At 37.1% G+C, this 17,447-nt stretch overlaps 1 protein-coding gene and 1 long non-coding RNA gene across 3 annotated transcripts in view; one reads left to right on the forward strand and one right to left on the reverse strand.

The window, feature by feature from the left end:
* The first annotated feature begins 428 nt into the window (after positions 1 to 428).
* Positions 429 to 17,447, forward strand: part of ABCD3 (ATP binding cassette subfamily D member 3) — a 73,465-nt gene continuing 56,446 nt past the window's right edge. For both annotated transcript variants that reach the window (XM_079148579.1, XM_079148578.1), the window contains exon 1: positions 429 to 682. In XM_079148579.1, coding sequence (XP_079004705.1) covers positions 573 to 682 — 110 coding nt within the window. In that variant the 5' untranslated portion in view covers positions 429 to 572. The remainder of the gene's footprint in view (positions 683 to 17,447) is intronic.
* Positions 13,227 to 15,941, reverse strand: LOC306669251. The gene is made up of 2 exons (XR_013766065.1): positions 15,654 to 15,941; positions 13,227 to 15,518 (listed from the first exon to the last, which is right to left on the reverse strand). It is a non-coding gene; the product is annotated as an uncharacterized lncRNA (long non-coding RNA).

The raw sequence follows: 17,447 nt of genomic DNA on the forward strand, positions 1-17,447 counted from the left end.
TCCCACACCTCCCCGACTGCTTTGTGTACTTCCCAGTGATTACTGTGCTTCCAGTTTTGTGTAAATCCGGCCGCTCCCCTTCTTCCCGAGCTCCTTTAAGAGGGTGGTAACGACCCATCATGGTGGGGGGTGGCGGAAGGCAGGGCCCACTGAGTCCTCCGCGCAGGCGGGGCCCGCTCTTCCAGTTCTTGTGGAAGCCGGGATGTATGCACCCGGAGAGAGGCAGGGCTGAGGTAGGGGCAGCAACCGGACCTCGCAGGGGTGAGGAGAGGCAGGAGTATCAACCCCATTCCAGCGCCGCGTTTCCGGCAACCCCGTGGGGGTCCGCGCGTGCGCAAGGCGGTCCCGGGACCGTTCCGGACTCCTGGCGCCCGCGCGCGCTCCCGCCGAACCGAAGTTCGCGGTGGGCTCGGCGCGCGGGCGGCGCGGCGGCGCGCTCCAGGGGGCGGTCCTTCGTGGCCGGCACCGCCCTCCCTCCTCGCGGTCCTCTCCTCCCAGTCTCCCCCGCGCTTCCTGCACTAAGGTAGTTGCCGCCGTGTCCCCTTCGTCGGCTCGCTCGCCCTGGTGGTGCCATGGCGGCCTTCAGCAAGTACTTGACGACGCGGAACTCCTCGCTGGCGGGGGCCGCGTTCCTGCTGCTGTACCTGCTCCACAAGCGGCGCCGCGCCCTCGGCCTGCACGGGTAAGGCTCGTGGCCGCGCCGCCTTCCCGGGCCCGAGCGGGCGCTCCCCGCGCGCACTCCCCGCCCAGCGCCTGGCAGACGAGTCCCTGTGCCCGGCCAGATCAGGCGGAGAGAGGGCGGCTGCGGCTGCAGCCAGGCTCCAATGTCAGGGTGTCCCCGCAGCGCCGGCTCCCCGGGCTTTCCGCATACCCCGCCGGCCTGTCGGGCCACCTCGCTGCACCGGCAGGAGTGCGAATTTTCTCCTGTGCCCACAAGCAAATCTGCGACCCAGCCCGGAGGACAGTCGCTCCTAGTCGAGGGTGGGAGGAGGGGAAGCAGTGTGCCCATCCCACTCATAAAGCATCTCATTTCTGTGTCAACTTTCTGGCTGTTTTAGTTTTGTCATCTCATTTCCCAGACATACCGTGAAGGATTTGTTTTGTGGACGTGGATGTGTGATTTGAGGATGGGGATTGGACTCGCCAGGCTGGTCACTGTTGTCTAAGTCACTTGGACGAGGTTTGGCTCGATTCCCGAGTAATTGCTGTTCATAGTCGCCAGGGTGATTCGTGTGAGCTATCCTGGGGCCAGTTGGCACGATTTCCTTCCAGAGTGCGTCCCCCATCCCCAACTTGGAATTGCTCAGTGAACGCCCTGACATATCATCTGGAAAAGCTGAATTGGTTTCGTGTTATTTGGAGGACAAAGTTCCCTCCCTTGGCTTTGTAGGTGAAAGGTGAAAGTGTGTTTTAGGTGAGGACCAAGATCCTTTTTAATTACACTGCCCTGCTTCCACCGCGAGAGGATTTTCATGATGGGATTTAACTTTTGAGCGGTCATAAGATTAGAGGAAGGAAGAGAATTGAGTTATAGTTGTGGAATTGCAGGTATCCTTTTTATTTCCTGGGCTACAGTAAGTGAATGAGAAAAGGTTAGTTCCCAAGTATTTTTGCCAGTCATTACATATCTCATATTAAATCTTAGCATCCTGCTTTCATAAATTTTACTTCATTCATGTCTCTGGACAGGTACTTTTGTCTCCTGTTTTTGATTTGCCTAGTATATCTAATTAGTAGTAGATTTTGGGTTAAACACTCACAAGTGGCTCCCTAGTCCCCTTCCCATGAAGTACTTTCTAGTCTTTTCCTGTGTAACTAAATTAAAGTCTGAAGTGATGGTCTTTTCTTTCCTAAATCAGTTTAACAAAGTTGAAAATAATTTGCATCCTAGACTGGACATTATTATAGTACCTGTTCACTTTTCTTATTCTGGGTGTTTTTTTTAAAATACTAATTCTGGAATATAGAAAACATTTTTCTATTTCTGAACTCCCAGTTGAACTCGAAGTTATCAGTTATCTAGGCATATACTGGAAGGAAATATTAAATGCTTTAACTTGAATTGCATTTTTTGCAGAGAGTGTTACAGTAGATAGAAGAATTGTTTTGAAATACGGAGGAGACATGAGGACAGCTAACCGTTGTGGCTTGCTTTGATGATTTTTTAAAAAAAAAAAACTTCATTGGAGTGTTACATGCATGTATAAAAGTATACATCATAAATTTAGAGCTTGAAGAATTTTTACAAGTGGATCACACCAGTGTAATCAACTTCCATATCAAGAAACATCAGCATCCCAGAAACTCCCCTCATGCCCCCTTCCAGTTACAGTCAAAGGAAACTACTACATTGATTTTTAAGACTGTTAATTAAGAGAAATTGAACATAATCTAATGGGAAATGGCAATAGCAGTGAAATAGTGTAATAGAATTTGTCTTGTTAAATAATTGTGGCTCTTGTTTCATCATTGTAAATTTCTTTAAGCATCTCTTTTTAAGGAACTTTGTGAACTTTTGGAGGGATTGAATTATGCAGTAGTTAATTTACTGGACAAAAGATTGTTGTGAATCTTTTGCATCAGAATTAGGAAAATATTTTACACATTAAATATTTTGTAGGAAGAGAAAGCAGATTATGAGCAGATAAATGTGGAGTTCAAATTACTGAGATAAAATGAACTATTTTCAAATCATTAAGAATGGTATTCTTTTCAAAATTTTTTTTATTGTTCTGTTTAGTTATACATGATAGCAGAATGCATTTTGATTCATCGTACATAAATGGAGTATAACTTTTCATTTCTCTGGATGTACACAATGTGGAGTCTCACTATTCACGTAATGTTACATGTACATAGGGTAATGATGTTTGTTTGTCACATTCTACCATCTTTGAGTCTTTGTAGATGTTATGTACTTCCAGAATCTTATGCGTGTCTTTTACTCATTACCTTCGTATCACAATTCAAAGACTATAAAATTCTAACCTTATATTTTTTTGACCATTGGGATATCTTTGATAACAGGACTAATTTTAATGTCTGTCCAGTACTTAATTAAGGCACCTGTGAATACTAAGCCTTCTTTTGTCTGTGTTGTTAATAGTAGGTTTGTCCTAGAGTATATATTCTCTTGGAATTGGATAGGTAATACAGCTAGTAAAACCACATTAAAGGTTACAATATAATGTTATTCCAAACATTTGGAGAATGAGTAATTTAATATTCTGGGTTATTTTAAATTTTTGTAAATTAATTTTTTAAGTCAGTTAAATCTCATATCCACAGCTCTTTATTATGGAAAATTTCATACATATACAAGTAGAATAATATAATAATTCCCCCATTCACTTTACCAGGAATTACCAAGAATATTCTGATATTCTTGTTTCACGTATATCTACATGCTCCTTACCCCTTCTTTTTACAGATTTTAGGTAAAATTTATATACTCTGAAATCTTAGTTATACATTTTTTAAGTGAATGGATACACTCATGTAATATACCCCTATCACAAATTAGAACTTTTCAACTCCCCAGAAAGTACCTTTGTATTCATTTATAATGGTGTCGTACCACTACTATACTAACTTTTCTCACTTTAGTTTTATCTAATCATACATTCTATTTTTATTATTTATGGGAAAAATGAAATATTTTACTCATGAATAAGAGCCATTTATTCATTTTAAAGGAGTCTGTTTCTGAATTTTATATTACTGTGCTAGGTACTATAGGGGACATACACACATACAAAACATACATTAAAAAAATGAGACATCTTTTCTCAAGAAGCTTACCTTCTTACTAGGGAAAGGAAACTTAACAAAGTATTTAAAATGTAAGATGATGACAGAATCAAGTGTATAGTCACACATGCTCTCAAAATTCTGAGAAAGACCAGGTTAATGTCTTTGAAAGGGTTAGGGAAGGCTTTATGAAGAATGTGTGCTAAACTTATAAAGGTGGTAGGAATGAATAATGAAATAAATTGAATGTTACAGTAGTCTTTTTTCAGATTTTTGTTGCATTTATGATACACAGAAACTTAGCCCTTTTCATCTTTCTTCCACCGCCACCAGAGCTCTTTTTAAGAAATGCAAATTTGTTCATAATATTCCTTCATTAACATCTTTCGGCTACTCTAAAATAAAACTTCTGTTCATGATTTGGTCCTTGACTACTTTTTGTATTTACCAGCCATGTGGAATTAACTTGTAATCTCAGATGACAGGCTCTGCCTAGCCTTTGCAGACTGATTGTAATGAGTGTCATCCCCACTACTTTTTCCACTGTGAGAGTTCTTTTTCTTTAGGACTCAGTCAACACTTAATCTCTTAGGTGTTTTCTGTCTTTCCCCTGTGTCCAGACTGATAGATGTCCTGTGCTTTCCTGGCACTCTTAAGCATCTCTATACTGTAGCAGTTACCACTTTGTATTGTGCTGGTTTCTTTTATTGGCTTCTGCCTACATCAGACTCTGAGTTTCTTGAAGGCATGGACTGAGTACCTTTAAATCCCTAGTTTGGATCTACCATAGGATAGATAAATGATGTGAGGTAGTTGAAAAACCTTTAAAGGTAGTTGACATGCATCGGAGATGTGGGACTGATTCAAACAAATAGAAGCATTATCTTCACAGAAATGATAGTGTACCTGATAGTATAGAATGTAACCTGGGTAGGGGGAATTGGTGTGCCAGTTTTAGAATGTAGGGAAAGGAATCAGTGTACATTGCCAGAGTATTTTATTATCTTAAAGCAGAACAAAGCAGTTTCTTTTTCTTCCCATCAGTGATTGTGAAGTTCAGATTTCTTATCCTGGATTTCAGAGACTTCCTCAATCTGGTGTCATTTTACCTGGCTAATCTTATGTGCTGTTGCCTGCCAGTAGGTGCTCTGTTCCAGGTAGGCCAGTTTCTGTGCTGATGAACAGGCTACCCTAATTCTTGGCTTCTGAGCTTTATCCATGCAGTTTAGCCATACCTGAAATTTCTTTGTGTTCTCTGTTCTCCAAATCTTACTATCCTTGAAGGGCTAGGGCAGGATTATCTCTTCCATGAAGTGTTTAGCTATTCTAGATGATCTGAATGGTGATCACACCCTGTTTAACCTTCTGAAAAACATGTTTAAGTACCTTTCTTGATTTATCTAGTCTTTGTTTGGTGAGGCATAATCTAGTGATGTGTCAAAGTATACCTTTACCCTTTATCCTTTTTAATGTTCTCATCTATAAATGGTGGGACACAGTTTCCTACCACAAGTATTTCTGAGGAGTTTCAGGAAGCTTGTGTTTTTCTTAGTCACACTTTACTTCACCTTTTTGCTTCTTTGTATTTAGCTCCTACCTTCATCTTGTCTTTTAACCCTGTCTCTTTGGTATCTGCTGTGATTTCTCTAAATCTTGAGCCACAAAGCAGGTGTTTCTAGAAGACTTCTGTTGAAAATTTGGGAGTAGTGGCAGGGATTATATGTCAGCATAGTGAACATCTCAGAATTCTTTTACTTAAGACTTGTTTGAGAGCTCTTCTATGATGGCCTCTCACCCCTAAAAATACATGCCTGCTCCAAGTTCCTCTCTAGTCTATCCTTGGTCAGGATCCTCAGCCAGGACACCTCCCAGTTGCTGAACTTACCATTATCTGCAGTGGTGCTGAACTGATCAGAGACTGACAAATGAGAGCCTCAGCCGCTTGGCAGTCCTGCATCCCCTCACTTGTCTCTAACTGCAGCTTCCAAACCAGCACCACTTCAAGGGATATTGACACAGCAAACAGGTTCGTTGAAGCTGGGGCTAGGATTGGGGCTGTGTTTGGGTGCCTCATTATTTGTTATGCCAGGAACTGTACTCCGAAGCAACAGGTCTTCTGTGCCATTCTGGGTTTTGCCCTTTTGGAGGTGCTCTTTTGCCTGATGGTGGCCTTTCTCATCCTACTTGCCATAGGAAGGCAAGGTCTTCACCTCCTCTTCTTTCTCCCATGCCTCATCTGCCCTCTGTGTTCCTTTTCTTGTATTTCCTCAGGCAGTCTGGGAAAAGTGGTTTGCTCAGGGTTTGACAGAGTGAGGACAAATAAACTGTATTAATAAGAAAAAGAAGGAGGTGGGGGTTCGTGGAATTGCTTGGACATTCCCACTGTTGGCAATTTCTGGCTATTTTCTTTTTCCCTGAGAAAAAGAAATGTTCTGTCTCACCTGGAGCCCCAAGGAATGGAGCCGGCCTTCTATGAACTAAGCCCTCAGAAACCATGAGCCCTTGAATAAAACTTTCCTCCTCTGTAATTGTGCCGGTCAGATAATTTAGTCACAGCAGTGAAAAAGCTGACTAAAACAATAAATACGTAAAATAAAAAGCACATTTGATAATGGTAAGTGCTAAGAAAAAAAATAAAGCCAGGACGGTGGACAGTGCTGGGCCATTTTTTTTTTTTAAACCATTTGAATGTCCTCATATCTCTGTCTTCTACTTCCTTCACTCCCTTTCCACTAATCCCGCTGTAACTTTCCTCAGACATCAAATTCATCTTTATTTTGTAAGATATGCTTCTATCAACTCAAGTCTAAAAGGGAGTGGTTTCACTTTTCACAGTTTCATAGGTTCACAGAGTGGTTTGTAAACTATAAACACAGGGTCCTTTGAGGCACTGGAGCTGCTTGAGATCCTTAGGATGAACCATGGTTATATGGGCTGGCCTCATTTGGATCCCTAGAATAAAAGATAATGCTTACGTAACCGTAAGTGAAAGAAGCATTAAAGGATTTACAGCGAAAGCAACTGTGTACTGAATTCAACTGAGGCAGATCAGGTCCAGAGCAGTGTTCTGAGAACTGTGTAGCTGGCTGTGGTCAGCTGAGGGAACTGGGTGAAGGTTGTTTAATTAATTACACTTCCCAGTGTTTTGGTTCACTAGCATCCTTGGCAGATATTCTGTTTGAGGACTTTTGCATATACTGTTCTCCTGCCTGGAATGTTCTTTCCCAGGTACCACATTGCTTACTCCTTTCTCTCTTTCAGTCTTACTAGACATCTTAGTGAGCACATTGCCACTCAATTTAGGATAGCATCTCAGTACACACACTGTCTACTGTCCTGGCTTTATTTTTTTTCTTAGCACTTACCATTATCAAATGTGCTTTTTATTTTACATATTTATTGTTTTAGTCAGCTTTTTCATTGCTGTGACTAAATTATCTGTCCAGCACAATTATAGAGGAAGAAAGTTTTATTCAAGGGCTCATGGTTTCAGAGTGCTTAGTTCGTAGAATTCCTTGGGGCTCCAGGTGAGGCAGAACATCATGGCAGAAGAGCTTGGCAGAGGGAAGCATCTGGCATCATGAGGAAGCAGAGAGTTTTCACTCTCCAGATACAAAACATATATCCCAAAGCCATGCCCCAATTCCAGTCTCCTCCAGCCACACCCCACTACTTCAATTACCACTCAGTTAATCACATCAGGGAATTAAATCACTGATTGGGTTAAGACTCTCACAACTCAATCATTTCTCCTCTGACTCTTCTTGCAGTGTCTCACATATGAGCTTTTGGGGGACACCTCACATCCAACCATAACATTTATCTTATTTATTCTATGTCTGTGCTGCCAGAATGTAAGCACCATGAGGGCAGGAATTTTTGTTTTGTTCATTGTTATAGCTCTAGTCGCTAGAACTATGAGTGGCATATAGTGAGCACTCAGAAGATGTTTGTTGATTGACTCTACCTCTGAGATGCTCATTTCTTAGGGCTCTGGTTACTGTTGTTTTAAATAACACTTCTTTTCTTGCTACAAATGTAAATTTGTCTCAAGTATATTATGTGCTCTTTAGGAGCTGGACCCTTTATGCCTCTTGTTTCCATGGGTAAATCAAGTCTCAGAAACTTTAAAAATGGTATTAGTACCATTTGTAACCTAGTTGTGACAGTTAACAAGAGAGTAGAAATATTAAAGACAGTTAAGAAATTTGAAGTTATTCCTAATGCCATAATAATAATAAACATATTTTTGTTATATGCATTTTTTACGTAATTATAATTTTTTTGTTTTTTGTTTTTTTGAAGATGAGATCTTGCTCTGTTGCCCAGGCTGGACTCTGAACTCCTGGACTCAAGTGATCCTCCCTTCTCAGCCTCCCAAGTAGCTGGGACTATAAGCTTGCACCACCACACCTAATGATTCTATAACTACGTGTTTGCTCTTTTTACTTAAGGTGTACATTTTTCATCTAGTTCTGTTCTTTTAAAAAATACATAAATATTCCTGTGGTTGGTTTAATCATAATTTTTTTTACCGTTAAATGTTGGGCATCTAGATTGCTTCTGGAATTTTTATAGATAGTACTGTATATTTTTGTGAGTGAACATTTCTATCTCTATTGAATAATTTCCTTGGAATAAGTTGCTGGAAATAGAATTGATAAATGGAAGCTTATGAACTTCTTTAGTGTTTGTGGAAAGGATATTATAGATATTCATAGACTGACTGACATACTACTTTTAAAGAGTTGTGTCACTTTACAATACTGTGACTGAGTTCTAAAATTACTCATCATTAGGGAGTATTTAAATTTTTTTCTGCATTAGAGGTGCAAAATAATGTTGAAAGATTCTTTTAATTTGCATATTTTTTATATTTGCAAGAACAAACTTTTTCTTTAATGTAGCAACTTGATCTTGATTATGAAGGTACCATGATGTAGTGGAAAAACATGGTTTTTGGAGTCAGGTATGGATTCAGATTTTTATTAAGCCATTTGCGAGATCTGTGACCTTGGTCAATGAACTCAACAGCCTTAGTAGAATGGGGATAACAGTTTTCACATAATTCAACAGTTGAGTGAGGGTTACATAAGAAAAATGCATTCACCCTGTGTTCAATAAATAAAAATAACTCATAGGCTATCGCTGTGCTTGCTAAAGGAAAACTAAGAAGACAACAAAATCTCCCATTGTTAGCTACTCAAAAATTATTGAACTTTCCTAAAGGTTTCCTTTCATAGTCACATCTGTGAAAATCTCCCTAAAGAAGCAGCTTTCAATTGATAGAACCATTTACTTGTGGAGGTAGAAAGTATTGTAGTTTTATGTGACATAGTTTCAGGCACTCAGTAATTTATCAGTTGCTGCTTCTGTAATATGATACTGTATTTCTCCACCTTTTAAAGAGATGGTTCTAAACTAAATTTCATATTCACTGGCATAAAATAGAACAAAATTATGACCTGCTTTGTAGATCTTAATCTTTTGTTAAAATAGCATAAGATGACATTTGTTTTTATAACAAATATTCTTCATATTTAGTTTATACAATGGTTCTACTTCCTTTTCCCTCCTCCTATGTGCTTAATTTTTTTTAACTTGGGTGCAGGTCCATACACTTAAACATTTTTTTTTTTTTTTTGAGCATGTCGCTTCCTCCTTTTAGAACTTTAATTAGAACTTTAATCTGTATATTTTCCCAATAAATTAAAAAGAAATTGGACCAGACTAAGCATAAAGCAATATTTATACCACTCTAACCTTCCTGTGAATTGACACCTTCTGGGTATTGTATTGACTTGAATCTTTATCTTGCCAGTACCTTCTGATAACAGACCTGGCATTCTGAAAGTATTCATAACCTGATCTGTATTAGGCCAAAGTTCTTTTTTGGGGTGTTTGTGAAACTGCTAATTGAGAAAGGTTTTCTTTTCTCATCATAGGACTGTGAAGATGAGATCCTAGAGTTCTATGTGCCATTGGTCTCTTATATGGAAAAGCAGAGAACCCCTGATTTGGTCTAACATGTTTTGTAACATAGTAAACAAAGTTGATGGAGTTTCCATATTCCTTCAGAGAAGAGAATGGGCTTAGTCTGACACAACTTTTTTGGTGAACTCTCTTCTTGCTCCTAGAGTTTACCTCTTCCTTCTTAGTACCCATTACCATACTGTCAATTTAGATAAATTGTATTTCCCCCAAAGGATCAATATCATACTCATGCATGATCTGATGAATATCATTAACTTCTATTCTGTTACAGTAGAACATAAACTGGAATTGGGAGGAAGAAAGTGTCTTTTATGTTTACTTTGAAGTGATGTATGACCAAATTAAATGCTGGTATTTCTCCATTCTTTTTGGTAAGATTTTTATGGAACATTAGAGTTGTTTACATTATCGTGTAGTATTTCTATTAAAAATTAGACATTGCGCTTTTACTAAAGAACAGTTGTGATGGGCACAGTGGCATACCTAAAACCCAGCAACTTGGGAGGCTGAAGCAGAGAATTATAAGTTTGGGCCAGCCTCACCAATTTACTGAGACCTTGTCTCAAAATAAAAAATTAAAAGGAATGGGGATATAGTTCAATGGTAAAGTGTCCTTGGATTCAATCGCCAGAACAAAGGAAAAGAAAATAGTGACTTTTTTTTTATGAGTAAAATCACTTTTGTTGTAGGTATCCCTGTCAAAAATAGAGCCTTTATTAAGCATGTAGACCAAATGCTTTGGCTAAATGATGGTTGTGTTCTTTTTATTTATTTTAATTCTTTTATTTGTTTTAATTAGTTATACATTACATAGAATACACTTTGATACATCATATATAATGGAGTTTAATTTCTCATTCTTTTGCTTATACATGATGTAGAATACCACAGGTCGAATAGATCTATGTACATGGAGTAATAATGTCTGATTCATTCTACCATCTTTCCTACCCCCCGGACCCCCTCCCTTTCCTTCACTCCCCTCTACCTAATTCAAAGTAACTATTCTTCCCTAGCCCACCCACCTCATTGTGAATTAGCCTCTGCATATCAGAGAAAACATTCAGCTTTCAGTTTTTTGAAATTGGCTTATTTTACTTAGCATGATATTCTCCAGCTCCATCCATTTACCAGCAAATGCCATAAATCATTCTTCTTTAAGGCTGAATAATATTCTATTGTAGAAGTGGGAACTATAGTATGCATTAGGATGGTTCAAAACCTTACTAGGGACAACTTGTAAATGTGCTTAAAAGTTATTTTTTAAAAATTCTACATTTCTTATTCTTTTTATAGAATAACAGTCCAGAGTGAATAGAATTTAATAACATATAAAATTAAAAGTAAAGCTGATCAGAGCATAGTTAGGTATTTTGATATCTGTTAATAGATGAACAGTCTCACCATTATACTGGTACTATAATAGACACAATATGCTTAAATTATTTTGACTTTTTAATATTTTATATCTGTCAGCATGAAAAAGAAATGTACCACGTGGAATAGGGCAGCTTCTCTAGGTAAAAGTTTGTCATTATTTTAAAAATGTACATTTCACTTAAACCTATGAAGCAACCTGACACACAGTTTCTCTTAAGAAGGAAAAAGACAATGATGCTATAATTTAGTGAACAGCACAAAACCTCTGAACTTTTAAAAAATTGCTTTTACTACTTCATAGTTTTAAATATTAGACATTTTTGCCGATAAAATGTAAGAGATACTCTAGAAGATTCGATTTAGAAAAAGGGAGAAATAACACCTAAAGTTTCTCATGATTACTATCACATTTCGTTGATTCTAAGTTACACTTTCCCCCCCACATTTTAGTACTTTTTCCCCGTTTTAACTTCTGAAATGAGGATGTAACTTAAAAATGTTGCTTCTTAGCTTTGATCAAAGCAGTATTAGCATACGGTTGCATTTCGTTTTTATCTTCTTTGTAAAAATAGTGTATATTGGCTAGCATCAAACTCAGACTTCTTACTATAAATTTAGTGTTATTGCAGTTCTTCAGTTTCTCTTGGAGGTGGACTTAGGAGAAAAGAAGAAATCAAGGTAGAATGCCATATTTTACTTATTCCAGAACAAGGGCTTGAGGAAGTAGCCTGGCCTGAGAACAGAAGTTGGAAATAAAGAACTACTCAAAGAAAGGAACCTAGTCATCATGCCACTAAGTCAGAGTTGAGTGCCCACGGTATGTGAAATGCTGGGTTTTGAGCTGTTTGGTATAGAGATTTGATTGAGAGGTCTCTTCTTGGGAGTTGGGGATATGATATAAGTCTGTACTTTAATTAATTGGACATTGAATTTCTAGGTGCTGAGGACTCTGAAAGTAAACAATTCTCTTTTCTAAATGAATCTTATAGTGGGAGAAAGCAGAACCTATTTATCCTAGTTTTATATTTGAACACTTGGGAAGATTAAAAATTAAATCAAGAAAAAAGCATTAAAAAATCATTAAAAAATGAAATTGGACAAGTTTTTTTTCTGTTGAGAAACTCACAGAATGTTGAAGGAGAGAATTCTGTATTTTAACACTTAAATACTATTTTCTTGTTAAATTCCCAGCAAATTTCTCCCCAAATCTTCTAGTAATGTTTTAAGATAGTGTTCTCTATTTATCTATCAATAGTTATATTGCATCAGAAAATTTAAGGTGTTTTTTAACTGTGGGAATCATTTCAGTTTTTTTCCTCCCTCAGTAATGCCAAGATGTTTTAGTAAAGAGATGGGGGAGAGGAAAGAAAATCAAGTGTAAGACTTAATAGTTCATAGGGATTCCACTTTTTATTTAAGTATCACATATTTTCCAGTTTAACTATTGATGGATAGATACATTTTTGCCTATATTTTATTTGTTCAACAAAATAGCTATTTCCCCCACCTTCGGAGGAGACCTTAATGTGGGAAGAAATAGAACATTTATTCAGTACATTCTATTGAATGTTGTATGTCCATAGGCTGGGCATAGAGATACCAAATTGAGTGATTTGTCTTGGTAATAGAAGAATTTGTACAACCAAAGTATGACTAGTGGTGGGAATACAGTTTTGTGGGAGGGAGTATGGAGGTGGGAATGTTCCATTCAAATGCAAATTTCACATTTGAGCCCTGATCTTCAGGGATATGGAGTGTCTTGCTAAGGGGTCGAGGACATTCCAGGTAGGGAAAATAGCTTGAGCAAAAGACATGGAATTATGACTTGAGAAGAAGGGTCTATAGATTATGCCACAGATAAATAAATATACATACACATGTATAACTTGATGACTTATTTTTATAAACAAAACACCTTTGAAACCATCATTTGTTCAAGAAATGGATCTTTATAGCCACTAGAAGCCTTCTACGTGATCCTTTTCCAATCACAGCCCTTTTCCTCCTAAAGGTAACTGCTATTCTGACTTCTATACTAATTGCATTTCCTTAAATTTTATTATCCAAATGTGCTTTGCTGAGCAATATAATTTAGTTGTGTCTTTTTAAATGTCTGAAAGTGCATATCCCTGCTACCCTTTTCCCCTTTTTTCTTATAGTTTATTTGTTGAAGCAACCAGATATTTTGACCTGCATAGATTCTGAATTATGCTGATTGCATAATGTTTTTCTTTATCCTTTGTATTTTCTGCAGATTGATAGTTGGATACGAGAGCTTGATCACATTTGAAGTTTTGTTTGTCTTGAGTTGTTATGAAAGGCAATACTTCCTAGGCCCTGTTGTAGTTTACTCTTCATTAAGAAGTGTATAGTGTTATGGTTGTTTCTCTTTCGTGATTTTAACAGCCATTGATGGTTTATGTCTAGATAATTAACTTACTACTAAGGCTTATAAGATGATATATGTGAATTGTTATTTATTTATAAGGTGGAATACTTCCCACAATAAGAAACTTTTACTTTTCTACTCTCTGGTTACCCAGTGGTACACTTCAGTTAGGAAAGGCAGGATAGATAGTTGCTTTTTATTAATCAGTTTTCACAATAATATGTTAGATTCCTGTTATTGTCTGAAGGTGATCAGTGAGTTCAAGAACCACTGGTTTAATTATTTGTGCATCTGTTAATTATGATTATTATCTTTATTCATGCTTGGTTGTCCATCTTGGTCCAGTGAGAGCCTCTTTAAAGTTGGCTCCTTAGTCCTGTTGTCATGACCTCAGTGGTCTTTGATAGTAACTTCCTTACTGTCTGTAATAATATGTTCAAATCTCTTGTTAGATATATTTTGACCAGATCTAAAATCAGCTCTTTGTTCCAAGAAGAGTTTGGTTCTTTTTAATGGGAAATGGTATTTCAAGATCACAACTGAAACTTGGGCATGTTTGTTGAGTCTGTTTGCAATTGTTTCTAGGCCTTTCTTAAAAACAGCTAGAATATGCTATGACTTCCAATCTGTATATAGGACTTGAAGATTTTAAATTACCCTTTTCTGTGTCTGTGTCACAGAAGAGTGGTGAATTTGAAGCTACAAATCTTGTTTCTTGTATTCCAGTAAAAGAACATTTAAAGTCAGATATGAAAAGCCAAGCAGAAGAACTTTATTATGAGTGAAAGTAAAGTTAGACTCCAGCAAAGAACCCTTTGGAGATAGAGTGGGTCATCTCCAAGCAGAGAATGACAAAGTTTAAGTGTTGTTTCCAAATTTATTGCTGTTTTATAGTTGCCTTCAGACCTGGAGTCCACCTTCTACACTCTATACCAATCAGGTATTCAATTCTTCCTTCATGTTGGATGGTGGAGTTTTTGACCCTAGTTGATTCTTTCCAGAACTGTCATGGTGGCCATCCTTTTCAGAGGGTTTCATCTACAAGTTAATCTTATAGTTAATGTGGGTACTGGGGTCAATGATTGGGCAGAATTCATCTTAGCATGCCTACGTTGCTAATGATATTTCCATAAATCCTAACTTTACAGTGACCTCAGGAGACCCTGCCAGGAGTTAGCTCCATTGATCTTTCTTGACTTCTTTCTTAATTGACTCCCTTTGTTTCCATGTGTTTATTCTCAGGGTTAGTATACCTGTTGTTGTTCTACAAGTTACACGATCGTTTATTAAAGGCAGTTTGAAAGAAATCCTGTACTGGTCCATATTTCACTGCTTATTACTAACTGCTGCCTAACATTTGTATCTCCTTTTTTCTACACAGTTCATCTTGATTCTTAAGAATATAGGGGGTGGTCAAATTAGAATGTCACAGTGATACTCAGTTGCTTTATTCCATTTTATACACACAGCACTTTCCAAGTTGTATTACAGATACAGCCCATATGATTTCTGAAAAGTTACTTTTTTTTTTTTACATACATGCTCTTCAAATTCATTCATTATTTTATGGTGGTATTATATTTACATCATCAGAACATACTCTTTCCCTTTTAACTCTTATTTAGTCTTGGTTCTGCAAGTAAATATATAATGCTTATTACCTCTCCATATCTCAGTGGCTCTGAAGTCATTCCTTTTGTCCAAGATCATTCTTTTTGTTCTCTAGTAAATTCCTCAGAAAGGGCTAATGGACAATATTTTATTGTTTTTAAATATCTTTTAGTTGTTGATGTACCTTTATCTTTATTTATTTATATGTGGTGCTGAGAATCGAACATAGTACCTCATACATGCTAGGCAAGCACTCTTCTACTGAGCTACAACCCCAGCCTGCTAATGGACAATATTTGCTAAATTCTTTCATGTTGCAAACAGTTTGTTTATGGTCCTTATTTTCGAATATTTGATAATTCAGCTGGATATAAAAATCTTTGGTTCATGTTTTCTCTTCTTGACTATTTGAATATGTTACTCCATTGTTTTCTGACATTAAATTCTGCTGACAAAGTTTGATGGTGATCTCATTTCCTTTCCCCTTTGTATGACTTACTCTTTTGGGGACACAAAGGATTATTTTCACATATTAATAATTATAAGTATTATTTTAGTTATTAGCTTATATTCATTTAATTTAGTAACATAATGAATCTTGGGTTCTTCCAGGTTGATTTTTCTGAAGTATGTGGTTTCCTTCTCTATTGAACCATATGTAATAGCCATTTTTATAGATCAAAAAATGATCAATTATTGACATTTTCATGTGTTTTAATTTTATGGTTTCAACTCCTTTTTATTTCAGGAGAGTTTTTTAAAATTATAGTTTTATTTTTTGTTTCCTTTTTAAAAATCATTATGGGGGAACTTTAATAAATAGCCTTTGTTTATCATTAGTATTTATCACTTTTCTCAAATGTTTGTTTTCTGTTTAAATATATAAAATTTATGTGTATAATTTGTGTATTATTTTCATGTTTTATCTGTTATGTTTATTTGCTCTGAATTTGGTATAGTTTTGTATTCAGTTTTTAATGGTTTATCTTTTAAAAATTTTACCACAGTTATATATTATACAAATTCTGTTTTCTGTTACTACTTTATATTCTGCATTGCTGCTTAATATTTTAAGTTTATTTTGAGATGATAATTGATAGAACTCCTACAGTAAAGTGTTTCTGACATCCTTTAACTTTATGTAGGAACATTCTTATTTTTGTATCTTTGAAATAACTTTGTTAAGGATTTAACTTTGATCCTATTTTGTTGCTTGTTTTCTGTATCTGAAGGTAATTTTCAACTTTTATAAGGGAGGCTTGATTAAGTATAATTTTTCTAATTTGTGCCCTAGAGTTCCCTTCTCTGTTGCTTTCATGAAATGTTTGAAAACATGATAGCTTACTCTAGGCCATTTCTTTTCTTCACTTTGTTCTTAGGCTGTTCACACTGAACTCTGTTTCTCTCAGTTTCTTTTCAGGGTGAGGCCTTATTCTGTAAGGAAGCTGTAGGGAAGTTCAAACTTCCCTTTCAGTCTTTTGAGTCTATTGGAACAAACTGACAATAGACAGGAGGAAAGACATAATGGCTTTTTAATGTGCCCAGCACCAGAGTCAGACAAAATATGAGAACTCAAAGAAGGCCAGATGATTGAGACTTAACTACACTCTTCATAGGGAGAGAAGAAAGTAGGGGGTTGTGGGCAATTTTAAGGGGAATAAATGATTTGTAGGGGAGGAATGAAAATAGATAATGACTTGGGGCAAAGTTCTTGGCTCCAGGTATAGTGTCTGATTTTCAGTCTCATCCTGTGATAAACTTCCTTGGTTATGAAATTTCAGTAAGAAAATTTGAAGACAGTTGTGTTATTCTTTGTCAGATTCAATCTTTAGGTAAATAAGGTTTCTTCCTAGAAACCCTTTCTCAGCATTAGCTGCTCTCCAGTGCTCTCAGTTTGAAATCCAAAGTGACATGTTTGGGTTGTTGTTTTTTGAACCCCAACAGAGTGGTAGTTGTTTAATTTTGAGTATTAAGACGTCCAGGTTGTTTTACCCATTCAGACCTTACCTTGAACTCCCTGAATCCACGTGCAATTTATTGGAGTGTGCAGATCTCCTTCCAGTTTCACTGTTCTTCTTCAATTGGCCCTTTGAGTTTTCCAGTGAGTTATTCTAGTGGTTTTGGATACCCTATTAATTCTCTCTACTGTTTTTTGCACAGATACTGCTACCATTCAGGTCTTGTAGCTGTTGGTAGTTTGGTGCCTCCTATTCATATTTTGAGTTTTGAAGGAACATCTCATCAATTTTTTAGTTTTGGTATATATGTTGTCCATGGATTTTTGGGTTTGCTATCCTGATTGTTGAGACTGGGTTTTTTTGGG

This window comes from Sciurus vulgaris (assembly GCF_902686455.1).
Source record: "Sciurus vulgaris genome assembly, chromosome: 1".
NCBI classification, from domain to species: Eukaryota; Metazoa; Chordata; class Mammalia; order Rodentia; family Sciuridae; genus Sciurus; species Sciurus vulgaris.